The sequence below is a fragment of the Vicugna pacos genome, unplaced genomic scaffold (genome assembly GCF_048564905.1).
Source record: "Vicugna pacos unplaced genomic scaffold, VicPac4 scaffold_19, whole genome shotgun sequence".
NCBI lineage: Eukaryota > Metazoa > Chordata > Mammalia > Artiodactyla > Camelidae > Vicugna > Vicugna pacos.
The window spans coordinates 64,820,126-64,847,594 of NW_027328740.1; the positions used below are offsets into that span (position 1 = coordinate 64,820,126).

The following is a 27,469-nucleotide window of genomic DNA, read 5'->3' on the forward strand; positions in this document are numbered from 1 at the left end:
CTCCCTCCCTCGCTGTCCCACCTTCTCTCGCAGAATCCAGAGGATCCATGTCCCTCCTGCGCATGCGCTGTCGGTGCCTGGTGGTCCGCTGGTTCGAAGCTCCATGTCCAAGCCGGGGATTGGCCCCAAATGCTTCTCAACTCTGTCGCCCGTTAGGCCTTTGGTTCCTGCCTGGGGCCGGGGCTTCTGGCTGTGGAAGTGCAAGGTGGGGGGCTCCCGGGAAAGGGTTCAGGCGGCTTCGGGAGGGTGATCCGCCTTTCACAGCCCCCAAGGGCGCCAGTCAGACCCTGTTCAGCTGAATTTCTCTGGCCAGACCCTTCTGACAGCACCACCTGCCCCGGCGCCCCGGCCACAGCTGTCCAGGTCCAGGTGTGTGCCTGCCACCTCTCACGCAGCCGGGATCCCCTCAGTCCACGGCTGGCGTCCCCTTCCCCTCTCCCGCCCGCGAGTCCTCTCCTCCCGGGCTTCCTCTCCTCGGCCGCCTGCCCGTCCCCACCAATGGGCGGGCTGTTTCCCGGGTGGGCGTGGTCTGCGGACCTGGACGGGAGCGGGCGGCTTATGCTGGTGCTGGGGCTGGCCTCCGAGCGGGGCTGCAGCCCGCACCCCCCCTTTCCCTCCCCCCTAGGGCTGCCCTCCTTTCCCTTTCACCCTCCCTCAGGACCAGCTCAGTGGCGTGTGTGCTGCTCCCGGGGCTGAGGGCCTCTGGCTGTAGCGCCCAGCTTCACCTGGTGGAGTCGGGAAAAGGGAGCATCAGTGCTGAGCAAGCTTCTGTCTCCTCCCTCAGTGTTTCTGCCGCAGGTAAGTACCTTGAACACTTTCAGGTGTTATGATGGCGGTGCTTGTTGATGTCACGTGTTTTTATAGTGAGAGGGATTAACAGTGGTGAAAGCAGGGCTTGGTTCTGTTAAAAATGAGCTGAAGGCATGAAGCTGTGATATCCTCCTTCCTTCCCTCTCCAAGGGTGAAACGTGTGACCGTCGATTTTAAAAAGACAGTTACAGTCCCTAACTAGCCCAGCCCAGCTAGTGTGTGTTAACAGGAACAGCATCACCAGAGGCCTTGGAGACCCAGGGATATTGCAGTCCTAAAGAACTCCTGGCACAGTTTGGTTTGTATTGGTTTTTTGTTTTTCTTAAATTGTGGGACAGACTAGTGGTATAAAAAGAAAAATATTTGTCAAGAAATATTTTTTCATATAACAGCGTTATTGTGATATAGTTCACACACCATGAATTCCATCCATTTAAATGGTAAAATTCAGCAGCTTTTAGCATATTCACAGTTGTGCAACCATTATTATTCCAGAACGTTTTTATCACTTCAGAAAGAGCAGTGGAAATGAATGACCTATCCACCCCTCCCCAGTGGTGGTTCTAAAGAAATTTCTTGGCTAATCTTGACCATAAATTCACTTGTTACATTCCAAGAAAAATCTGGTAGGAATTCTAATCAGAATTGCAATGAATCTGTCTATCAAAACAGGAAGAATTAACGTCTTTATGGCACAAACTTCTTCTACCCATGAATATATTTCGGACCCTATATTTTCCTCTGTCCAGAGCCTGGCCCATGGGAAGTCCTCACTACTTGTTGGGCTTGTGAATGATGAGATTCCATACATCGTTAGTTGCAGCTGTAGCCTTTCACAGAAGAGAAAAGAAACCTCAGTGAAGCAAGTGACTCTCTGATGGTCAGAAAGAGTGACAGCCATTGCTGGAGTGATCCAGTGGACTTGGTGTTTGCAACCAGAATTCTCCACCACCTACAGCTAAGGGGATTAGAGTGTTCTTTTATTTTTTCTTAATGGCATTGCTTTTATTTTTACTTATTTTTTAAATTATTTTTTATTTAAGTGTAGTCAATTTACAATGTTAGTTTCAGGTGTACAGCAGAGATTCAGTTATAAACATATGCATATGTATCTATATATGTTTTAGATTGTTTTTAGTATAACTCATTACAAGAAATTGAATATAGTTCCCTGTGTTATATAGCAGGTCCTTGTCATTTATTTTATATTTACTAATTTGTATCTGTTAATCCCTCCTTTCCTGCCTGCTAAATACAGTTTGCTTTCTATGTCCATGAGTCCATTTATAGGAGCACCATTTTTCCTAGTAATATATGCTCTTTGGCTGCTTTCAGTTTCAGTAATTCCATCTTATCTGTGGGCGCTTTTCTTCTGGTGGTCTTTATGTGGTTTGCACACGTGGTAATAGAGATCTTTATTTGGGAGAACTCCAGGTCTCGTGTAGTCCCTGGTACAGAATGCCCACTGAATTGATGATTGAACTGGGAAAAAAGCACAGTAAATGCTGGAATTTCCACTATGGTTGAGAATTCCAGGTTTCAATAACCTGTTTAGACAACCTTAATATTGGCTGCACCCATACTGGGTAATTTGGTGGAAATTCATGGTATGGTGGTGTAGAGACGGGGCCTTATATTCTTCTTCTCTTTCTATTTTCTAACACTCATTCTCCTGGGCCTTCCAGATCCTCCCCCAGAAGTGCCCAGGGCTGGCTTGGTGCTGCACTGAGGCAATATTTGTTAATAACGCCCTTTCCTCTTCTCCTCTGAGCCTCCGTTTCTTTCTGTGCACAATGAGCGCTTAGACTAGATAAATACTTTTCAGTTTCTTTTAAAGCCATGTTTCCTTTGAGAAACAGAAAATGCAAATATCTCCTCTCAACCCAACCCTTTAGATTTTGGTATGTCCTCCAAGGAGTGACATAGCTCTTTGTGAAAAATTGATGTGATTTTGATTGCAGGTGACACAGAAAAGACTCTTCAGAGATTTATTGCAGGGAGAGGGCAGGAAAGAGGCAGTATGTGACACTTTCTAGTGTGAGCAACGGAGCAGGGACTTGGATTTAAATACGGTGTCTGACGTGGCCTCTCTCTAATCTTGTAGAATGTGATAAACTTCTCTACCTCAGTTTCTTGATGTGTCAAGTTGGGGTGATAATATTTTAAGGCTTCTGTGAAACATTATACAAATAAGACATTTGTGTCTCGGTAGAAACAAGATCTGCTAGGGATTCAGGGATTTGTTTAAAAAAAATTCTTGTCCATAGCACTCTGTCTGTGTGTATTTAGACGTTCCTGGAGGGTGAGGGTGAGTCTAAAGTCCATTGTGGGACAGGTGGCCCATATTTCTCCGTGTCCCAGTTTACCCCCTACTCCCCAGTCCTCTTCCTCAGTCCAGGATGAAGTTCCCTAGTAGATTTACACAGAGGTCTTGTGGAAATGGCTTTTCATTTTATTGTTTCACCAAGAAGGGCTGCCATCATGATCTCTGTGGTCAGGTTTTGAAGGGCTGCCATCATGATATCTGGTAAGAATTCTATGCAATTTGGAGTTCCAATTTAATGAAAAGAAAAAAATTACAAATAGAAAATTAGAACAAGGGTGGTGACAGGGGCTCTTTTAAGTGGACACCATTAGCTTTGTTAGCTTCAGGTGCTGTGGCCTGTTGCCACGAGGACCCATCCTCTTGCTCTGAAGTTGGAGGGACTAGTGGGCTCAGTGGGAATGTTAACTGAGTGTATCTCATGGGCTGGGCATTGTCCTATTTGTACTGTGTGTTCCTTATTTGAGACAGTGAGCTCACCTAACCTCGATAACCTCTTTAAAATATTAGACTTTTAATTTTGAGATGTAATGTAGATTCCCATGTGGTAGTAAGAGATTATATGGAGAGGGCCTATGGGCCCTTTGCCCAGTTTTCTTAATGGTTCCATCTTGCAGTGTTGGGGTAAAATTCATTACTGACTCACTAACAATTTGAGGTTTGTGTTATTGCCCTTATTTCTATTCACGTTTAAACTGGGGCTTCGAGAAGCACGCAGGCCTGTCCAGGTCACCCACATTGTTAATGCAGAGTCGGGTGAACGTGGGCTTGGGATTTCCAGGCAGTACCATTATGATGGTTTGTGGCAGGGAGCAGCATTCACTTTGCTTGTTTATTCATTCATTCAACAAACATTTATTGAGTAAACTCTGTGGGTCAGATGCTTTCATAGAGTTATCTGATTCTTCAGCAGTACTGAGAATCAGGTAATGTTTATAATTTTTAATCTGAGAAAATTAGCTCTGAGAGGTTATAACCCCCCCAAAGGAAGTATAACTCATAAAGGAGGGATAGAACATGTGTACAGTCACCTCCTTTTATGCAGGTGGTACCCTATGCATTTTACATTTTCAAACATCCGTAATCCAGATATATTCTTGTAAGGCAAGGCTTTTTTTTTTAATTGAAGTATAGTCAAGTTTACAATGTTGTGTCAATTGCAAGGTGTTTTTTGACTTTTGAATTAAAAAATACTTTTTCAGCTGGGTAATTAGGTGTATTTACTTGTTTCATTTTTAAAATGAGGTACTGGGGTTTGAACCCAGGACCTCATACATGCTAAGCATATGCTCTACCAATGAACAATACCCTCTACCCCAAGGCAAGTTTTCTTATCCATTATTATGAAGCTTAGGAGTTCAAATAAATTGAATAGGAATCCAGATCTTTTGATCCTACTGTGGTCCTTTTCTTTATATTCTGCTGAAGGGGGTTGGGGAAGCATTTCCTTTGTTCATTTCTTTATTCAGCATTTTTGAGCAGTGACTTTGCATCAGGGCCTTGCTAGGTGCTTGGAAATAGAAAATAAGAAATGACCTTTCTCTGCAGAGGCAGGAAGCCTAGACCAAAAGCTGGGTAATGTGATCGAGCTACAGTAGCCATATGCAGACTCTGAGGACAAACTGTACCCTTGGATTTGCTTTGGCTTCCCTTGTCTTCTGGCTGGTACACACCAGGTCACCGCAACCCAGATGGGCCCGTAGCACACAGCAGAGAATGTACCTCGATCTCCTCCCCCTCTCGGCAGGGCCTGCAACATGAGCATCCCTGACTACGTGCAGTGTGCTGAGGACCACCAGACTCGTCCCGTTGTGGTCCAATCCATAGAGATCATCTCAGAGGAGAATTTCTTTTGCATCTATCAGCTACTCACCTCGGTTAGCCATATCAGCCCTTGTGGCTCCCAGTGGACACTCTGTATCCACTACAGGCACCGCTATGTGCCCGAGAATCGGTGGAGCGTCTTCCAGAAACACCCCAAGTTCGTGGGCCTTCTCACCATTACCGAATGTCTCTCTGCCAAGGCCTTCGAGAAGCTCCACATGCAGAGGAGCTGTATGGCACATCGCTTAATGACTCTCAGCTTTTTGTCTTTGTGCAGCATGGGGAGGTAGCCGAGCAGACGCGCACCGACGTTGCCTTCAATCTAAGAGTACTGCAGGGTGGTGGAGAAGAGGATCGAGGACTTCACTGAGTCACTCTTCATCTTGCTCAAGTCCAAGTGGCTGGATGGTGGCCCCAAGAATTCTGGGGACAAGATCCCCCTCCCCTACATCCCGTTTGAGAAGGAGGACTTCATGGGACTGGACACAGACAGCAGGTAAGTTTACCTGGAGGCCAGTCCACCCTGGCTTTGTGCCGGATTGCTTCCCTACATCCAGAAAGGGATCAGCAAGGAAGAAGTCAATCTTGTAGCCAAGGGGGGAGGGAGGTGCAGCCCGCCGGTTTCCAGACATTTCAAAGTGAATCCGCCTTTATTTCAGAGAGATCCTTTTAGGGTTAGTGTGGACACTTACTCCCGCTTTACAGCCAGGAACATGGTGGGACCCCTGGAGTTGCTGTCCAATAAAGTAGCCAAAGCCACTGATGCTAGGAGCACTGGGGAGGAGGCTGGACTCAGCTGAGATGTGCTGTAGGTCAAATGCACATCAGACGCTGAGGCTTGTCTAGTAAAAGTACATAAACTATCTCTTTACTTCCTATATTGATTACATGTCAAAATAATAGTATTTTACATACAGTAGATTAAGTAAGATCTGTTCTTAAAATCACATTCTAGTATTTGTTTTTTGTTTGTTGGTTTGTTTCTTTGTTTCAAATTTTAAACGTGGCAACTGGGAAACTTTCTTTACATGGCTCTCATTTCATTTCTGTTGGGCAGCCTGTCCTGGTACATGCTCATCCCTTTGCTTATAGATGAGATGCTGAGCCCCGAGAGGCAGAACGAGGCGCTGGTTGAGCTGCGGCTGGAGCCGCTGTCACCTGCCTCCCAGGCCCAGCACCTTTTCAGCTCAGGCCGTCTCTTCCTGCCCGACAGCCACCATGCCAAGTTAGGACATCAGAAACACCGCCAGGGACTTCCTAATGAACTCCTTATGCAGGGAAAGGCGTATCACGGTGTATGGGACAGAGCAGGGAAATGTTCATTCCCACTTTGTCCCTGTGATTAAGTCAATGGCCCCACTTTGCCTCGGAAGTACAGATGAGCTCTTCTGGGCTGCCTACCCCCCACCTTCTGCTCTGTTTCCCCATATATCTATCGTGTTGTCCCTCGGGCTGAAGAGGGTGAGATGCCTTTGCCGAGACGTGGTCCCCCTTTGCTGGGGTGAGTGAGGGAAGCTGTGTCCCCCCGGCCTACGGCCTCGGTCCTTGAGTCTGGAGAGGGCTCATGGTGGTCCCACAGGTGGCGGTCAGAAGACCTGGCATGTGCTACCGGGCCCGCTTTGGAGGTGGTGCTCTGTGATTCTTGAACTTACCTAAGATCAGATCCTACTTTCTGGTTGTTGGTAAGTTGGAGGAGAAGATGCTAGAGAGTTGATAAAAAGAATGTCTAGACCAGCCCTGTGAGTGAGAAGCACAGGGGACACTAGTCCCACCTGCGAGAGCCCACCTAGCAGGCTCTGGATGAATTTTCTGTTCCTCCCCGGAAATACCTCTATGGCTTAAGGAAGAGGAGAGGCATGTCGTGGCCATGATCTGTACTTGTCCTCACAGGGCCCTGTGATCTATATGCTCGCACTCCCCATCTGCTTCTTGGAGATGAGTTGACATGTTTAGGAGCCTGGGCACTGCTGAGGGCATAGCTCCCAGCACCGTGCTACACAGAGTCTGGCTCTGTTCACCTCACCTGTCAACTCCTGCTGAGGCCCCAGACATTAGTCAAGGTAGGTGCATCAGCGAAACCTAAGCAGGGACCACCTTCTCCCCCTGGGCAGAGTGGTGAGTGAGCAGTGGAAGCCTGGAGCCCTGCCCCAGCCCCCACGCCAGTGCCACTTCTTTTGTCATAGGAGGCACTGGTGATATTTTTGCTCAACAAATGCTTGTCTCTGAGTCTGCAGACCCACCAGAGAATGCCAGCTTGTTTTTGCCTTTGAACTCTGCCCTTGGGACTTGGCGGAGTAGCCGGATGTGTACTTAGCCCACAGTGGTTCAGCGCATTAAACCTGCCTCCTTGTGGGTCTGTCTATTGTGGTACCATAAGGGCCCAGCCAGCATCTGAACGTCATTGAGATAACGCGGCCAGTGAGCTAGGGTCAAGCACATTCTCCTCCAGTCACTTTTACTCCATTGTTTCTTTTACTATTCCACAGTCATTAATTTTTTAAACAATGTTTTGGTGCAGGAGCAGAGCCTCATTCTCTCCTGCTACTCTTGGTGGAAGTGAGTAAAACGGTCCAGACTGAAATGCGACAACAATTTGTAGCTCAAAAGCTGCCTAGACGCTTGTAGGTCGAATTTTGGTTAGGGGAGCTGAACACGTTGTGGTCCCCCGGCAGCGCCGCTCCCCTCAGGCCCCTGCTTTCCCTTGAGCAGGAGGTGAGGTTGGGCCTCACCATCCCCGTGTCCCTGGCCTCACACACTCACATAAATTCTTGTACATGCAGTCAAAATCATTTTTGTTCTTGTGTGATTCTAATTTTCTCTTGTTCCTCTTTTCCTTTTTCTTTACTCCTTTTTCACTTGTACTGCCCAGTGAGCATGTTGTTGCTTCTGAAAATGTGGGCTGTGCACACCCTGCATTGGAAATAGCCAGATTGCCCTCCGTACAGTCTCCATCACTTTAAAAAGCAACAACTTAACAGCTGTTTTGATCCATCTATTATCTTAGTCATTTTTTATTTTCTAATTTTTTGGAATATTTGCTTTGTTAGCTCATCACCCACTGGTGTTTGATACCTGTTGAAATCCTTGCTTTTGAGGAACATGTTTGGTCCTCCTTTTATTTGGTGACAAATGCGCCCTTATTAAATTTGTTTGATTGTTTTGAAGAAGTAAGATGCGAATTGATTTTGTCGGGTGCTCAGGGATTCTTTTCATGGAGTATTTAAACTTGTAAGGTCAAACTCTGCAGCATTTTGCTCGATTCCTGCTTTTACACAAACGTGCTCGGCACGCGGTTCCTGGCTGTCGCTGTGTGACGTGCATGACGGCGCTTCCTGGCCGTCATGATGAAGTGGCCGCCACGGAGGTGACGGCTGCAGGGGACGCTGTTGGAGGAAGCGGTCACCGTTTGGTTCTTTAATTTTTTTTTTTTTTGCATTCAACTTCCCCGTGCCATTTACTTTACTTTGCCTTCATAAAGGGGCAGAATTGGGTCTAAAATCCATGACACTATTTGTTCCCTTTACGAGGCTGGTTTTTCTGGGTATCAGGACAACATGACCTTCTCCTAAGTAGCTGGCTCACCTGGATCTGTTGGACACAGGGACAGCTAAAAGGGCCGTAGCTTCCTCTCTACTCCAGCCAGTGGGCATTCAGAGCTGGGTCTGTGGTTTGCCTCAGCAGCCGTGCAGACCTCCCTGCCCCGGCCTTTACTTTTAACCCATGTTGGCAGTAAAGAGTTGAATCCGTTTCTGTTGCAGCTGACATCCACCACTGACAGCCGTGTCGTTAGTTTGTGGTAGTCAGTCTACAACACCCCAGACAACTGTGAAGGAAGATGATTTGGCCGACCTAGGACCCTGGATTCTCACCCTCACCATGGTTCATCTCACCCGGTGGAAGGGTTTGGCCACCACCATCATGCTGACCATGAGGCCTTGTTTCTCCTTTCATGCTCTGGTCCAAATGTGGACACTTCATTTTTCACTGAATTTGTCTCTCTTGAGACAGGCCAGAATATCTGAATGAGTCCATCACATTCTGGGTGGGGAACAGAACAGAAGTAAGTGTCGCAAGTAGATGGAGTCTAGGCTGTCCGGGTTGGCAAATGCAGGCTGGGATCTGTGATGGCTGGGCTGTACACTGGACACAGGCCTTTCCCGTGGCTCCTGAGAGCCCATGAGTTGAAGTGATAACAGCCTTGCGTGGATTCCCCCATCCTCATCTGCTCATTGGCAAGTGTGTCTGCTAATTAGGAGCTCCCCCAGACCTCGGGCCCTTCAAAGCTCAGACCATGGGAGAACCTTGAGTCCCTTCTCCTGGGCCTCCTGTGTGAGAATCCACTGCCTTCTGAGGTGAACAGCAGCAGGAGATGCCTCCCCCTCCAGGGAGCACCCTACGGAGGAGTGTTAGTGCACCATGCTGTGAGCTTGTGTGTTTCCGGCCATGGTCCCTACAGAACTACAGTTGAGATGGGCTTATTGATGGAAATAACAGGACTGATTCCAGGGCAGGGCCTGGGGGAGGGAACAGTGGAAATTGAATGTGACCTCAGACACCTCGGTGGGTGCTGGGGCTGTTACTAAAATGGGGAGTCTGGGAGATACCTGCCAGGAATGGAATTCTAGAGTAAATGGTGGACATGAGGCATTTTTAAGATGCCATTTGTCATCCAAATTAGGACTTCAAAGAGGCACTCGGGACGATGAGCCTGGGGCTCAGGTGAAGGAGCCGGACTAGAGATACACGTTGGGAGTCGTCATTCTTAGCTGGTGTTCACAGCCTTGCATGTGAATTAGATCATCTCGAGAGCTGCAGACTGAGGCTGAGGGGGGGCAGGGCTGTGTCTTGGTTGGAGGAAAGCCCAGACCATACAGCTTTGGTGTGTCAGTCAGTGGCGTTTGCCATTTTCAATGCAATGCCAGTTATCCTTAAGGGGCCAGGGGCTGGGCAGGGCCAGCCAGGAAGAAATCTGAAGGGAGGGTCGTGGCCACGTTTGCGTCTTGGGAAGGTGCAGAGTCTGCAGGGTACGGGAGGGTAGACTCCTCAGATGCTAGAGTTGCAGTGAGGAATGGGGAGAAGTTAGTCACAATCACCTGTGAGGGAGGGAGGGAGGCCTAGGGAGCCCCACCTTACCGGACTCGCTTTCCCATGAACAGAAGGCAGTCAGACAGAGGATCTGAGGTGAGAAGGGATGGGCACTGGGAGGGGAGCCAACCTGGAGAATGGTGCTTGCAAAATTCTGGAATAGTCTCCCTGAAAAATAGAGTTAAAAATACCCAGACTCTTAAGAACATTGTTAGTGACTTGGGAGGAGGCAGTTGTTTTTCTGGCCTCCTAAGGGTAAGGCATGTATCCAGGGATACACAGAAGATACGGGCAGTCTGTTCAGGGGGCTTGATCGTTACCGGGGGAACAGTGCAAGTTTAAAGGGGGAAAAGGGCAGCGGAGGGAAACTAGCCAGGCCCCGTGTCAGGTACCAGTCGGCCGCCCTACTTGCGTGTTGCATTCACATCCATGCCTCCCAGGTGGGCGCTGACAGCCCCCTTTTGGGGATTGGGAAGCCTTCTCAGAGGGGTTAAAGAATTGGTCCATTTAGTGACTAGTAAATGCTGTAGCAGGATTCAAGCAGGGCCTTGTCAGAATTCAAGGGCATGTTCTCTCTACTGTTTCCAGTACTTCCCTGTTATACCTGGAATGGTGAAGTGGGTCAGTTTTGGAGCCTTTCAGAAAAAGTATGATTTAAGCGCCTCTGGACTGTTTCACAAAGCTCAGCATTCTTTGATGGTTCTGAAGCACGCAGTGATTTTCGCCCCAGAGAGGTAACGTCTAACTCCTTTGATGATGACGTGGTTGCAAATGGTGTACAGGTGCAAAACCAGACTTTGCAGCTTCTGAAGGGAAACTCTCCAGTTCTCCCTTGGTCGGCTTTCTTCCTCGGGATGTATCTGTGCTGCAGCATAGGCCTGAGCTTTCCATATGGAGTGAGAGTTTAATATCCGATGTTAGCATAAAACGGTCAGATGAAGAAAATCGACGTTGACAATTTATTTTTGGGTTTCATTAGTCAAAATATACTATCAGTTAATGGCCCATATAGCAAATGAAATTGAGTACAGGACATTGCATTTCTTACTTTCTATTTAGAGTTCTCTTACAGAATAATGTTGCCTGCTTTGGAACATCAGCTCCACCACTCACGGCACCTATCAGTGTGTTGGTGTGATTGCATTTACAGAGTGAATGTAATCTGGGCTTCCTCAGCCCCAAACACTTCAGTGCAGAATCACGGGCTGTAGACGTCTGTTAGTCACGCAAATACTTCTAAAATTATATGATTCCAGAAAAGAAAGAAGAGAGAGAGAGAGATTGCCTTTATCAAATTTCCTTTCAGTTCTAAATGAAAACTGTTGTTGAGCAGCTCTGGTTTCCTTTGGATAAGAATATATACATTTCTTTGCATGTAACCTGGGTTTTGGGCTAGAACACCAAGTTCTTGCTGTCCACAAGCCACAAAAATAGTAGCCAAATGGCACACGTGTGAAATAGTTTATACTTTTTTCTGAGAAAGTATCCTTGAATTTGGGACTTGGGCTGTGATTTCTGCTTTTTGATTCCCCCACCTGCCTTGTAATCTCTCACTCCTTCCCACGTGGTTCCCAAGTGTTCGTGGTCTCAAAGGAGCGGGCAAACACCCAGTTGGTCACCATGTACTGCTGCTATAGATAGAGCCCAGACAAGACCTAAAGGACATTATCAGAGAGGACTTCCTGGAAGAAATGGGCTGTACATTCAGTTGTGAGGACAGAGTAAGAGTCAGCCAGGAGAAGGAGTCAAGAAAGTGTCTCAGATCGCAGGGGCAGCCCGGGCAGAGGCCTGGAGGTTTTTGGCGTGGGGAACCGGGGAGAGTGCCCTGTGCAGTCCAGGGTGGAGGGAGCCCCTGCTGGGGAGGACACTGGAGAGAGTCCGGGGTGTAGGGCTTTGGAAGAAGTTGAGTTTTACTAGAACTGACACAGTAGGCAGTGAAGGGTGTCAACAGAAGTGACCCTCAGGAAAGGTACTTCTGGTTTTGCTTCTGATATACTACAGACAAAAGGGTCGGGACGGGCGAGAGCAGGTATGTCTGTCCCTTTGAGATCCAACCCGTCATTCATTTATTCATAACACGTGCACTTCAGTGAGTCTAGGGGAGAGAGAGTGTAGCCACATAAATAAGCAAAATGTATTTGCTTCTTGAGAGCTTAGCATTGTCAGAAGTTGACTTAGCCTAGAATGTTCTAGGAAGAGAGGAACAAATTGTGGAGGTTGGAGGGAGGGAAGGCTTCCTTGGGAAACAGTCAAAATGAACCTGGAGGCAAGTGGGAAGTAGGAGCAGGTCAGGGGGCTCCTGAGGTCACTGGGGACCTATGTACTGAGATGAGGCTGGGCGAGCAGGGTCTGGGGTGGGGCTAGAACTCTACCAGGGAGCCTCTGAACTGTTTGAAGTGGGGTTGATGTAATCAAATTTGTGCTTTGGGAAGGCTGTCGTGGCTTTGTGTGTGTGTGTAGCGGGGAAGAGGTGGAGGGTGCCACCAACTGGGGGATCATTTGAAGACCATTCACAGGCTGGGATATGGGCTTCGGGGCTACTTGGGGACGGCAGGGGCAGTGTGGATGCCGGCTTTTCTTATGGGGGACTTGTTAGCGGGGCTGCCCTAGAGGCACCTTGTGGCTGGAAGAAAACTGATGGAGGCTGCCAGGGGGACATTCCTCTTCTCTCTTTCCATGCCTAGTGTGATTATCTTAGCTCAGCCAACATTTGGAACAAAAGAGCAAATCTCCAGGGTTGCCCAGGCCTTTGTAGAGCTCCTTTGAGTGAGATCTGATAGGATTTAGGTTTGTGTTCAGATCTGGATGTTCACTTAGCTAGAAACGTCCTGTCATTTCGATTTCCATAGGGGTTTTTATTCCTGATAAAGATTGCTTTCTTGGTGAGAGGAAAATTATTACAGCTGTTGTCTTTTTCAAAAAAAATCATATGTTTTAAGAGCTTTAATATTCAAAAGAATAGGAATATATAAAATATTTAAGGAAGTCTTTGGTGTGGTTTCTTTGCTTTCTGAGCTAATGTGGACTTAGAGCCTTTGTATTACTTAATAGCACATCCTTGTCAGTATTTAAAGAGCTGTTAGTGAGCACCCCAGGCCCCACCTCTCAAAGAATCGTTAAAGTTTGCTCTGAAATAGTGAGGTCATAAACGTCTTGTTTTCAGAAATCAAAAGGTTTAAAATACGCACCATAGCTCCATTTATAAAATAATAATAAGTTCAAAATTAAGAAAATGGAGGATATTTGATTTTTTTAAAGCCTAAACATAAACTTTCTTGTGCTAATTTTGCAACTGGAAATTTTGAAAAGAAAAATCCTACTGCAATATCATCTACGTGGTATATATATATGAGTTTCACGTTTGAAAAGTAACTGCGCAGTGGTTTTCAAAGTCAGGAGCATTCCAGCTCAAATACTGGCAGTGGTGGCTGCTGGTTTTCAATGGAAGAGCCTAAATTTGCCTTCTTAGCTTTTTTTTTTTTTTTGTACTGAGAAGGTTGAGTAGTGCTTTGCCAGCATGATTTTCGGGCAATTTGAGGGCAGATGTCGTGTTCCAGCAGTGAGATATTTCCATGCATTTTATTTTCTGGACATCACCAGGGCACATGTGGGGTTTGTGCCTGCAGGCTGGAATGCTGCAGGACTCCCTAATCCATCACCATTATGTCCTGTTGCTGCTCCAGTCAGTGAATGATTTTCTGTGACTTGGAGGTAATGTGGTCTGATGGTGATGATCAGACGTGCAGTTAAATGCTATTAATTGAAATAAGAGTAACCTAGAAACATTGCTCTAACAATACAGGATGAGGGAGGAGGATTGGCTGAGCTGCTTGCAGTGGGATGTCTTCTCAGGTGACTCCCTCACCATGATTCCTGCCAATATCCGCCCCAGCCCTGCACGGTAGTCCTGCCGAAGCAAGCAAGCACTTTGCTCAGAAACGCACTGAATTTCCTTGCGCCTCTGTTTGTTGGCTTTTTTTTGAAAACACATTTTGCCCTTTGCTTAAATGCCATCCATGCTAGTCACCCCTTACACTCATTCTTCTGGACCTCGTCCATACATAGCTGCTGAATGGATGAACAGAATGTAGTATCTCCATGTAGTGGAACATTATTCACACGTAAGAGTGAATAAAAAAGAAAAAAAAAAAGAGGAAAATGAAAAATGCCACCTGTTTTGGGAAGTCCACCCTGACTGTTCAACCCACACTTTTCCCTTTGAAACACAATCACTTATGCTCCACTCTACTCTTTTTGATAGTACTTACCACCTTCTAATAATCTTTAACGTTTCCAAAAAAAATAAAAAATAAAGAGATGCTGATGCCACTTCAAAATATACAAGCCTTGCTAACAGCATGTTAATTGAAAGGAAGCAGACACAAACGGCCAGATATTGTTGATTTCAGTGATCTGAAAAGCCCAGAAAAGGCACATGCAGAGGCAGAGAGCAGGTGATGGTTGGAAGGGGCTGGGTGGAGGGGGATTACGGAGTGAATGCTAGTGATAGGGGGATTCTTTTGGGCTGATGAAGTGTTCTGGAAATAGAAGGTGTTGAGGGCTGCACAACTGTGATTGTGCAGAAGACTGCTGAGCGCTGTGTCTGGGAGTGCCTGTTGTTGGGGCATCTTTATTTTGTTCACATCCTGCAATGTGAAGGGCCATCTTCTGCTGTGGTCATTCTACTCCTGTGAGTGGTGAGGGTCAGGACTTTGTAGAGTCCTGTTTCTTTTCTCCCTCTGGCTGAGTGTAGGCAAAAAAATTTAAGCCTGAGAAAGTGCTCCATCTACAGAAATGTCTTTCAGTTTTGCCTGGTGTAAAAATCTTGAGAGCTTTTAACCGTTGAGGCTAGTCTGTGGGGGTAAATAGCCTATGAAGCCTGGGTGAGCCCGGGAAGAGCCGCGCTTCCCTCCCAGACACGGGTGGGGATTTCACCCCCTTTCAGGCAGTGAAGGGCCCAGACCCGTGGGCAGACTTGACAATCGTGAATATTTACGTGTATCCGCTGCTTCATCTTGGATATTAATTTCAAGCTGAGTCAGTTTGTGACGGCAGCCTCATCCTACATCAGGAATTTATAGTATCTGCTCTTTGAGGTGAAGACCTGACAGACTTGATTATTTAACAGTCTGCTTTGAATTGATATCTCAGATTCCTTTGTCAAAAGCAAAACAGCAGAAATACAGACGTCCTTTAATTCCAATGTGGCCTGGAACGGGTTTAGTGTCTGTGCCTCAGTGGCCTTATCTGCGGGTGGGGAAGATGATAACAGTGCTTCCCTCAGAGGAGCTGGTGAGGGGAGAGTGAGAAGCACAAATGGAGGACTTACACGAGATGCTCATAAATGACCGAATTTAGTGCTCTCCGCCTGGTGAGGCCTTAGGGGTAGAGATGTCAGAACAGAGCAGTCCTAGCCGGAGCTCGATACGTGATGGTAGCTGTTATGATCAGTATCACCACTGTGGGTTATCAGGTAGTTTTAAGACTTGGTAATATGATTTCATGAATAATGTTAAAAGACTAGACATCTCAGATCCAGTTTACATAGTCCTCAAGATTTCTTCTGAGAATTGGATGGTTTCTTCCCTATCTTAAATCTGAGATGAGTCTCTAAAAATTTCCGTATTCCTCCATCCTTTTGCTTTAATTCTCTATTTCTTAAAAAACAAAGTTTTTAGATGGAGTTACTGGGGACTGAATTGAGGGCCTCATGCATGCTAAGCACATACTCTCCCAAATGAGGTATAATCTCTTCCCTGATATTTTTTTTAAATTTACATCTTAATTTTCAGAGGTTAGAGGCCTCTAATTATTTTTCTGGAGACTTGTCCATGAACCTGTAAATCTACAATTAATGGACAAAATTTGGTTTATTAAAAAAAAATCTATAGAATATTCTACAGTCCACCCAAAAGGAAATACTCATGGACTTAAAATGTTTCTCCTTTAAGGTGATTTCTCCTGTTTGGTCGAGCTTAATTTGTTAACAGCCATCCTCATCATCATAATGACCAAACTCGCTGTGAGTGGACGCCTAACTGAGGCTAAAATGCTTTGCTCATATTTTACTTCATAGCAAGTGTTTGATTGTAGGTATCAGTGTCTCCTTTTTTGTAGCTGAGGGATTGAGAGATGGGTCAGCTTGCCCCAAATGACACGCAGCTGGCGGTGGCTAGCTCGATGCTGGAATCCAGGCTGCACAGGATGAATTCTCAATTGCTCCTCTAATCAGCTTCCCGTTGAGTGTTTTCCCGAACTCCTGTGAGCCCATAAATGACCGATTTTAGCTATCTCAGCCTGATGAGGTCTTCAAAGGAGAGACACCAGTGAGAATGAGAGGCAGAGTGGCATAAATTAAAATTGTACATTTTCACAAATGTTTTATTCTCAGGTAATGACTGTAAAGGAAATAGTTTTTTAATTTAGTGCTTTGTGAGAACTAAAAACAAAACATTTAAAATAACTATTGTGCAAGAGAGAAGTGGTCTTTGAAAGTCCAACTGTTGCTAATGATGTTACTTGTTTTTTCTAGTGGTGCTTATTTACTGAAAAATTTCCAAACACTGAATTTGTTTTATGTAGTCTTAGTATGAAAGAAAACTTTGTCAGTGAGTATTGTAAGTAAAATCCTTACTCTTTTCTTTCCTGATGATGAATATCTTAGTTGTTTACATGGCTTAAGTATATTTCGTCATTTGTGAAATTTGAGTAATATGGTTTACCTTGTCTGACTGTGAGAGCTGGACGCCTTGTATACAAAGCACCGTAGAGGTGCTTAATAAAAATGTGCTTTCACAGTGACTGATAGTTTAGAAGTATCAACTCTGAATACTAAAAAGGGTAGCTTATTTCTGATGCATATTCAATATGTGTATATATGATATACATTAATATGGCTTAAAGTAACTAGGATTGTTTTTTTTAAGTGCAGTATGAAGCTTTAATGAAATCTGTGTCATTCTAGTGAGACAGGGACTACTTAAATTGCCTTAAGCAGACGACCTTGAAGATTATTTACACAGAATGTAAGCTCAGAATTCATGTTGCCGTGTAACCATCCATCAGACATTTAATTTCTCGGGATTCTGACCAGAACCATTAAGTTTAGAAAAATCCACATTGATTATTATCAGGGAATAAGCTTCTCTCTTTTGTGACTAAAGAAAATTTTGATTTTTTTCTGCACTCTTTTCAGGTTTTAAAATTTCAAAATTTTGATTTGACATGTCACTTTTTTAATAGAGAGAATAAAGCTCATGCTGTTTTAATATGTAAATAAATGTTTTTGTATTTCAATACCCTTCTATGATTTCCTGGCTCTTTGAGAAGTATTTTGCAAGATACTTAGATTACCTACTGTTGGAAAAATACAGACGTGACTTTTATGAATATAGGCGTAGTACAGTTCTGTTGGTTTTTACTACAGTGCAAGACATGAGACCTAGGAGAGCTTTGCTGCTGATTGCCAGGAGGACAGATCTCAGGTCTCAGTCTCCCCTCGTGTAAAATGAAGTGGCTGGACTGGATTCTTTCCTCTTCTAAGATGAGCTTCCATGAGCCTATGTCTTTTGTTTATATTTAGGAGTATTAGCAATATCAGATTAAATACTGAATACCCCTCCATCCCCCCGAAGCAAAGTGCAGTATATGCTACATAAGCTTCTAGTTATCTGATTCTCGTTTCTCATCTTACAGTCAATTTTTGTGTTGCATGTTTCCCGGCAACCTGGAAGGTCTTTTTAGCCATAGGTGGCGCTGTTGCAACTTTTTACAGTCTTAATTTTTCTGTTTGTAAAATAAGGCTTAAACAATGTGATTTTATTTTGATTCCTTTGCTTAATGCTTCAGAATAGCACAACGTCCATTATGTCTTTCTACCTGGAAAATTTTTTCTGCTTATATCATAGTTTTATTCTTTTATCTCGCTGTGAACATTTCAGACTTGCTGTGTAAACAATGGCAAAATCGGGCTTTTCTTCTAGTGTTAGAAACCAGTGAGCCGGGATATTATAAAACAGCTAGAAGCTGCCTCTGGAGCACCATAAAGCTGAAAGGTGTGTTGAGTTCCCTGAGTATTGACCCCGCCGCTGTGTGTTAATTGGTGGGAGTTGATTTGGTACATATATGATGGGGTGTAGTTTCTTGACTTGGGTTTGCCTGCACGTGCTGACACTGAACCATGTGATCCTGAGTCAGCTCGTTCTGAGTTTTCCCCTCGTCTGTGAGAAGGGGACACTCATATCTGCTTTGTAGAATTGTGAGAATTAGTAATTATGTAACATGTTTACCACAGTGGGTATGTCAAGAGAGCTCATAAACTTTAGCTGCTGTTTTGTGTGCAGCCATCATTTTATAGTCTTTGGTAATTACAAAGAAACAAGAAAATAAGAAAAGCTGATTTTATGATGAAAGATATTTGAGGACGTTCCATAATTCCTACACCCATAATTTAGCATCAGCAGAGTCAGAACTGTTACACAGTCGCCCTGGACCAACGTTAAGCCACAGAAATTTTTGTTACTTCATATATGTTGGGGCCTAAGGGGAACCAATACTTATACACATGTTGTCTCCAGCAGCCAACTGAGAGATGACACAAAAGAGTAGGCAGGCGATAAATGTCTTCTTTGTTACTGATGAAGCCACGTTCTCCATGAACTTCAGGGCTGTGGATAAATGAGTGTCATGATACTGTGTCCCAGAAGTAGAGACTCACCCTGTCCCAGGTATCTCTGGGCCACAGCAAGCCTTCCCTTGAGAGAATGAGCCCCATCATGCACAGGGCTGTTCTGCAATGGAGCTGAGCATCCAGGGTGCTTCCCTAGGGTAGTCAACACTGGAGGGAAAGGAAGGGTTTCACATGCCCTGCTTGTCTCCCCGGAATCACAACTCAATCTGTTAATGTGAGGAGGGCTAGCTGTGGGCCAGGGGTCAGGGCTGTGAAGGGAGTAGCACTCTGCATGGCCCAGAGGAGTGGGGAGGAGGTATCCCTTCCATCAGTTTAAACAGGTGGTGGGATGGAACAGAAGGGTTCATCCCATGAGTTTATAAAAGGAGAAATAAGAATTTCCTTTGGGTATTAGTCTAGCCAGGAAACACAGAAGATGATTAGGAAGGAGACTTGTAAACCACTGTAATATTAATTTGACATTTGTTGAGCACCCAAAATGTGCTACATTCTTTTCTGAGCGTTTTACAGAAATGAATCCTTCAATCTTCTCAACAAGCGAGTAAGGAAGGTTTGATTGTTATCCCAGTTTCACAGTGTGGAAATTGAGGCACACAGAGGGTAAGTTGACCAAGGTCACAGAACTAGTAAGTGGCAGAGCAAGTATTTTAACCCTGGCTGTATGGTATTGTGGCTCCCAGAATGGGCTTTGGGTGTTTAGATGTATCTGCATCCCTCGATTTCTGTACGTCTGTGCATCAATTAGCCCAGAAAGGACAGGGAAAGGAGAGTTACACAGGTGCTCACAGTCGTGTCTCGGCAACTGTCCACGAAGAGTGCACCGTGATTAGAATTAATTGTTTTCCAGGCAGCAGATCTGTTGGTATAACAGAAATTTAGTCCATTGAATTCATCTAGAAATCCTTCCTGCTCTGCTTCTGTCCACACTTGCCATGTGACTGCCTGCCCGTGTTTGGGCCGTGGAGGAGAACATATACTCATGGTTGAACTCTGATATTGCAGTCTGGTTCATAGTTTCACATCTTCTGTTACATTAATAAGTTAAATTTCTGGTTTTCTTGCATCAGTGTCTCATGAGTTTGGTTAATGTGAAACCAGTCCATGGGAGCCCAGGGGTTATGATGGTATAAATTTTTAGCACGTTGTGGCACTTCTAGCCATGCAGACATGACTGGGGGATGTACGCCTTTCTCACTGATTTCTCCCAACAGCAGGGTCCTCTCACGGATGTGAGGCTGGGAGCTCTCTGAGTAGCTCAGTCAGAGGCCAAGTCCACCAATCCGAAAATGATGAAGTACCTGGAAGTGGGTTTAATAAAAGTAAAGGGCTTCCAGGTAGTCCGATGGGCTGTTCAAGAAATTTGGTGAAAAGCTGTCCACTGTCTGTGGTTTAGCTGCTTCTTTGCTATTGAAAAGTCTGGAGTAGATGAAGGGATTTTAAAAAGCAGAAAGGAGTGATTTCAGGTGGTACATCCACACCGGTGAGAAGTGATGGATGACCGCCTGTGTGAGGCACAGACAGAGTCTTACAAACTTCATAAAACAGCTTCAAATGCTCTGCCATCTGAGTGCGCTTCATATGGGGTCCAGTTCATCACTGGTCACGCTGTGAGGGCAAGTAACTGACGATGGCAGAAAGGACACGGAGGCATCAAAAAGGTCTCACTCATGTTCCCTGTTTAAAGAATGTGGCACAGTGTATTATATTTGAGCTGGTTTTTCACTGAACAGTTTTTAGTGTTTTCTGGGACTCCCCAGTGCCCCAAGGTTCCATGCAGCTGGGTGTCCCCTCATTGCAGCTCCGTCAGCGCTTGCCCTGGGCTGATGTGGTGTCACGGGAAGCAGGACGGTCAGCGTCCCCGGCTCCTCTGAGCTCCGTCTCCTCATCTGCAGAGCCTGGTTTCCCATCCGTGTCTACTTAGTAGGGTTGCTGAGAATCACACGTGATGGTTATCAGGTGTGATTTCTGGTTGTCTCTGCGATTGGCAAATAGCCAATAATTGATAGAAACTCTTGTTTTTTTTATTGTAATTGTGTCTCCTAGATTGCAGTGGTTTTTAGTCTGCATTTTTTTATAACTTTACTCATTTTTAAATATGCCCTTATTTTATTTATTTTTTTTTTTTGAGGTACTGGGGACTGAAGCCAGGACATTGTGCATGCTATGCAGGTGCTCTACAACTGAGTAATACCCACCCTCCTTTTCTGCACTTAAAAATAAATATTGCAATACACAAAATAGCTCTTAAACTCCATCATGGGACCTGGTCTCTGTATAGGCAAATGAACACGTATACTATTTCAATAAGAATAAATGCTGTTGAGACATAAGTTTCTGAATCTGTTAATGTGCTTAAAAACGATCATAGCTAGTGATAAACACGAGACTTAGATCAAGGACTTTTTAGGGTATGTTTTGCCATCATGGGAAATTACATTCTACCGAGAAGGCTAATTGGGTCTCTTTGATATTTGGATGGTTTAGCAGGTGATCAAGGCTTTCCAAAGCTGACAGTTTTGTATTTTAAACTAACTACAAAGTTATCTTCTAGAAGATGGAAATCCTAAGCTTGTGAATTTCCCAGTAATCCAGGGGGTATGTGTCTGTGTCTGTGTCTGTGTGAAAGTTTGTGTGTGTGATTTCAGGAATGTAGAAATAAGTTCCATATAGACTTCTGATATCTTTCTCTTCCAGTTCAAGGTTTAAGCATATACTTACACAAATAAATTGATTTTCTTTTGTCATTTGGCATATTGGCGGGAATAAGAGGTTCTCATACTTGTTTCAGAAGGGTTGGGAAGCATGAGCTTAGAAAACGGGAGGAGAAAGAGGCAGGGAGACACTTCACACTTTGTGCAGTATATGAGAAACGGTAGCTTTTCTTTTCTCTTTTCTTCTAAAGCAAACTGGCTCTGAATTGTAACACACTATTACTCAGAAATGCTTTTCTAATCAGATACAAGTGCCTCAGATTTTTCAAGGCAACATGAATGATGAAATGTGTTTTAGCATTTATCTTTAAAAGTAGTTTTATTTCTCAAGTAAAAGACTATAGCCTGTTTCTTCCAGCGTCTCAAGAAATTCTCATTGATCTATGTACATGTTCTATGTGCTTATTTTCTTTTCTTTTTTTTTAAGTGCTTGTTTCATTGTGGTGTGAATCAATGTTTAAAATTTCTGGATTTTGATCTTTAGAAAATGCTGATATATCAGAACTGTTAAAAACCTGATTGTTCTTTGGTCCTTGTTTGGTGGGGCACCCTATTGATTACTCTTGTCTGTTAAAGAGAGAAATTCTTCCTCTAGCCTGCAGATCATTAAGTGTATGGTTTGCAGTATGCCTTTAAATTTCATTGAATGCATTGAACATGATTGTCCAGTGAATTTTGAGTTGACTCATAGTAATGACTTTGCTTTGATTCTGTGGCTTTTGCTCCTCTCCACAAGAGCTTGAATTCTCTGTTGCATTTTGTATACGTGTTCTTCACAGTGGAAGAAATTTTGCATTTTTTACAGAGGTGGTTTTTCCTAACACCTCTGAATGCCTTCTGTAATTGATACAACAAAAATCTGTTATTTCAATGCTTAATTATTTCATAAACTAGTTTTTGGCTTAATCAGAAACAATGACAGAGTGATAATAAAAAATAGGAAAACTTTCCTTCCTTTGAAGAATAGAAATCAGGTGGTCAGGCTCACCCATGCTTTGGGCCTGACACACTTAATCTCATGTCATTGTGTATCATGATTCGGAGATGGAGTTGCTTCAGGTTTATTGATTTTTGTTTTAACATTTGTGTTGAATTCTTTCTCCAGGCTTATGTATCCTGTTGGGTTTGTTGAAACTGTAGAAGGGAAACAAAAGCTTTTTTTGGTTTCCGGAGGCCTGAGTTGCTGATGATAAGGGTTGAGGGTGGGCTGAGGAACAGAGTGACACTCCCTCTGCTCCCAGCTGAAATTGATGAACAATGAAATCAATTAAGTGTATCGGTATTTGACCAATAGAAGTTAGCGAGCCCAAACTGGCTAGTTATGCCCAAAGAAAGTACTGAATTCACCTGCAGAATTAGGTGCTTTACCAAGAAGAAGCAGCTTAGAGCAATCAGAAAAATCAGTCCTATGATGAGATATAACGTAAATATAATATCTTTTATTTCTGAAACTTTTCTACGTTAAGTTGTGTAGAGCTAAAATTAAGTTTCAAGCACCAGGAGTTAACAGTGTGGGTGGTTCTGTATGATCATTATTCAGGAATGTGCCTAGACTCTGCTAGAGTGGCTGAAGCTGGCAGGAAAAGACCCAGAGCCAGGATTTGTCACCTTAGGGTGTCCTCCATAATGGTTCCATGTGGGAGCCCATGATTGGGTTAACAAATTGTAACAGACCCCAGCCGCCTGTCAAATTTAAGAAGAAAACGTATGCTTAGTAACTGCTTTGCAAGCAAGTGCCTGTGCATCCTCACTCCTGTCTCCTTGCCTTAAAAAGCAGAGATAATGCTTTGCTTGCGTAGATGATGTTTTAGATAGCACTCTGCTCATCGCAAAGCAATGACCCAGGCCCACAGCTATAAAGGCTGGGCTTGTGTGCAGTTAGATACTCTATTATCCCCCAAGCAAGGACCTAGCTGGTCTGGTGGTCTGCTTTGTAATTCACATGTCTAAAGAATGTATCTTATTCCCCTCACCCCATGACTTACCTAAAGATACACTAAGCCTTTGTACTCATGGTGGATTCTACAATCTCTGTCTCATCCTTCTTTCCCCAAGTTCCTGCTTACTATCACACAACTGTTAATGACGTTTTCCTTTGATTATACACAATAAATATGGGATCATTTGAGAGGCTCGTGGAGTTGGGTCCCTACGCCCTCTCTCTTTCGTGACTTTTTCCACAGAGTCTTGAGTATTCATTCCCTGTACGTAAAACTTCTGCCAGCCAGAACCCACAGTTCCAGGTGAGAAGGATGCAGGCTTTATCTCTCCTACCCGAGGGAGAGAGAGTAGAAAATTGAGATCTGCTCTTCCGTGGTCCCTTCCTGCCCCAGGTCTGCTCCAGTTCACCTGCAGCCTTCTGGCCTCTGCTCACACTGCCTCTGTCCCAGGACTGACAGCAGCCTTTTCTTCCCTGGTAAACATTTCCTGTGCCTTTTAGAAGTTGGTCTCTTCTCTGCAATACAACCCTGGCAGATGTGATGGTGGTAAACGTGCTGGAGGGCAGTCACTTGGGGACTGCCAGGAGCCATGCTGATTCTCCTGAGTCTCTCATTCGGGGTTACAGAACTGTCGAGCAGCAGAGGAAGCCCTTTAACGTGAGGCCAGCTCAGCATTGCATCACTTTCATTTTATTTTTGAATTTTCAGTGGAGAAATTATTTGTAGCAAACTGTTCCAGATTTTTGGCTGCCTGCTTTCCTCACCACCATTTCCTTGTTGGCTCTGGTGCTTGTTGTAAGAACCAGGTTTCTTCTCTGGTTATTTCTAGCAGCTGGGCTTGCCGAATCCTTGATCTGCCTTTGAAGCAGAATGCTTCTTCGTGATGTCAAGCTGATTTTCCTATTTCTGAATATTTCGTGTACACTCAGCAACTCTTTCAAGTGAAATGCTCTTGTCCAATTCTGTTAACCCATATTTGCCGATCTCCTGCTTTCATGCTGAGGGCAGTTTCTTCTTCCTGTAATAAAAGTTAGCAATTTGCATTTACTATTTGAAGGTTCTGGCCCTAGGTGCTTTTGTCCTTAACAGTTTTAATACAATTCACCCATTAAAATGTGCAGCGGTTTTTACTCAAAGCCCAGAATTGTGCATCGCAGTCAATCTTAGAATATTTTCATCCCCCAACAGGAAGCCCTGTATGCACAAGCAGTCATTCCCATCTTCCTCATCCTCCCCCAGCCCCAGGCAGCCATTGTTCTCTCTCTATGGATTTGCCTGTGCTGGACATTTCATGTAAAACAAGTTATTTCATGTAAATGGAACTGTCTATTGTGACTGACTTCTTTCACACTGAGTAACTTTTTCAATGTATTTCCAGGTTGTGGCCTGGGTCAGTACTCTATGCTTTGCTATTGCTGAATTATATTCTACTGTATATCTGGGCCCTACTGTTTACCCATTCATCAGGTGATAGTCGTTTGTGTTGTGTCTGCTTTTTGTTTGTGAAGAGTAATGGCGCCGTGAATACTCCTGTAGGAATTTTTATGTGGACATTTGTTTTCAGTTCTCTTACTTGTGTGACCAGAGAGCAGAAATGCTGGGTCATTCATAAACCAAATGTTCAACTCTCTGAGGACCTGCCAGGCTGTTTTCTAAAGTGGCCACCCTGTGTTACATCCTCAAAAGCAAGGGCTGCGCGCTCCGCTTCCTCTGTGTCTTCATTAGTGCTTGTTACACATTTTTTTTTATTATAACCTATTGTAGTAAGTGTGAAGCGGTTTCTCCTAGTGGTTTTGACTTGATTTCTTTTACAGCTAATGATATTGAACATCGTTTGATTGTGCTTATTGGCCATTTGTATATTTTCTTTGAAAAATACATTTTCAGATACTTTATACACATTTTAATTGAGTTCTCTTTTTCTTGTTGAGTTGTAGGAGTTTTTTCTTTTATTTGAAGATACAAATACTTAATCAGATAAATAATTTGAAAAAATTTTCTCCTCTCAGATGTTTTTTCACCTTCTGGATGGTGTCCTTTGAAGCAAATTTTTAACATTTGATGAACTCCAATTTATCACTGTTTTCTTTGTTCCTTGAGCTTTTGGGGTAATATTTAAAATCTGAGGTATTTTATTTAAACTTTTATATAAAAAATAACTTAATTCTTAAGACTGTTCTAGGAGATGGGTGCTGTGGCTGTCCCCAGTCTATGGATAGGAGACTGAGGTGCAGAAAATTTCACTGAAATATCAGTGTCACAGCTACCCAGTGCTGTGGGATTTCAGACCCTCATGTTTGTCCCCAGCATTTGTGATCTTCACCACCATGCTCCACTACTGCCTGGAATCATTAATGAAAAAGTTTTCCTTTTTTGATTTCTTGATTGTTTGTTTTCTCATTGGGGAACTCACCTCTTCATTTTCCTTGCAGAGATCTGTGTAGGTTTATTTTAGATCTCATGTACTTATTTATTACACAGGCTCCAGCGATGATTGTGCCTAGTTGATCTAATCAATTCATACTCAAGTCTTTCCTGCTCATGACACTAAAAAGAGAGTCATGATTTACATAATGCTCAAAGAAGAATGTACTTGAGTGATTTTATTTTTCTAACCAATCAAACAAATCAAATAAAAACCCGGTGTTGGAACAGATTATAAGCCCTGCAGAATAGGGTCACTGTCTTCCTTGTGTTTCATTTGATTTGTCACAGTGTCTGGATAGTGCCTTGCTGTCCAGCAGTTTTGTGAGTATACGGTGCTCGTGAATCATTGTAAGGAAAGAATTTTGACAACAGACTGTGTTGTTCATTTCACAAGGGAAAAGATCATATAGAAATACTGCTCAGATTTATTTTAAAATTAAGCTTGGTGTTTTGAGAAGGGTTCAAGAAACCATACAAAAATCTTTTTCACTAATTTTAAATCTATCTTAGACACATTATGCATACATGGCAGAGTAACTTATCAACTAGTTTTGACAAGAGGAGTGTATTATTGATTATCTATTTTAGTTGAAATATTCTACCTGGGATAAAGTAATCAGTGCCCATAAATGAACAAATATGTTTGTATTTCTATGCAACATGGGGGCAGACTTCATATGTTTTTATATAATATATATGACTGTGTGTTTTAATCTGTCTGTCAGTGTTTTTATAGTTTTTCATCAATGTTGTAACTTTAGAATTCTTCTATGGAAATCACCCCCAATTCTAGTGCAGTTTGTACTGTGTATCCTGTCTTATGCATGGGATTCCACTGTCCCCTCACTGAGGAATTTCCTCTCCTATTGAGTTAGTAGCAGAGTTAAAGGAACTGTGATTTCTAGGCCTTTGCTCTCCATGTGTTTGCAGTTGGCTGTCAATCAAGATTTTGTCTTTCGTGAGTTTTCATTGTTCAATTAGAATTTTGGAAATAACAATTAATATGTTGCAACACTCTCCCTAGAAACTTGATGTGTTTGTGCTTTTCCGTTTCCAATTTACAAAAAATGTAAATGCACTCTTGTTTTTAAATAGTCCTTTTTCACTAGATATTTGTTTACTTCTTTATAGTCAAAATATTTTTTTCCCAATGAATGAATAGGTTTGCATGTTTTAAAAGATACCTTACTTTTTAAATTTCTTATTCTAACAGGTATATTCGTTGTACAGAATTTAGAAAATAAGGATAAACACAATTATAACTTAAAAATGGCCTCTAATCTCACCTGGAGATACAGTTGTAAGGTTTGAAATTGAGAATTACAAGTCCTCTCAAACTGTTCTTCTATTTCAAGTACGGTTTGGTTACTGAGATCCTCGAATTCCCATATGAATTGTAGCAGCAGATAGTCAGTTTCTGCAGAGGAACCCACTGGGATTGTGATCGAGTCCACGTTGAATATATGGATCGCTCTGGGGAGCACTGCCATCCCAAGAATGCTGTCATTTGATTCAGGAATGTGCGTGGTGTGTCTGTCCAGGTATTTAGGTATTCTTTAATTTTTTTCAGCATTGCATAGAGTTTACATTGGATTATTTTACTATATATTTTGCCTTTATACTGAGGACAAGTGTGCAAGGTACCGGGATCAGAAGTGTA

General features: G+C 43.7%; 1 protein-coding gene across 1 annotated transcript in view; it reads left to right on the plus strand.

The window, feature by feature from the left end:
• The window catches only part of LOC140693124 (uncharacterized), an 843,637-nt gene that overhangs the window by 316,047 nt on the left and 500,121 nt on the right, over positions 1-27,469 (plus strand). Inside the window, exons 3-6 of the mRNA XM_072957183.1 lie at positions 34-205; positions 314-369; positions 659-798; positions 5,217-5,453. Of these exons, the coding sequence (XP_072813284.1) occupies positions 34-205; positions 314-369; positions 659-798; positions 5,217-5,453 (605 nt within the window). The remainder of the gene's footprint in view (positions 1-33; positions 206-313; positions 370-658; positions 799-5,216; positions 5,454-27,469) is intronic.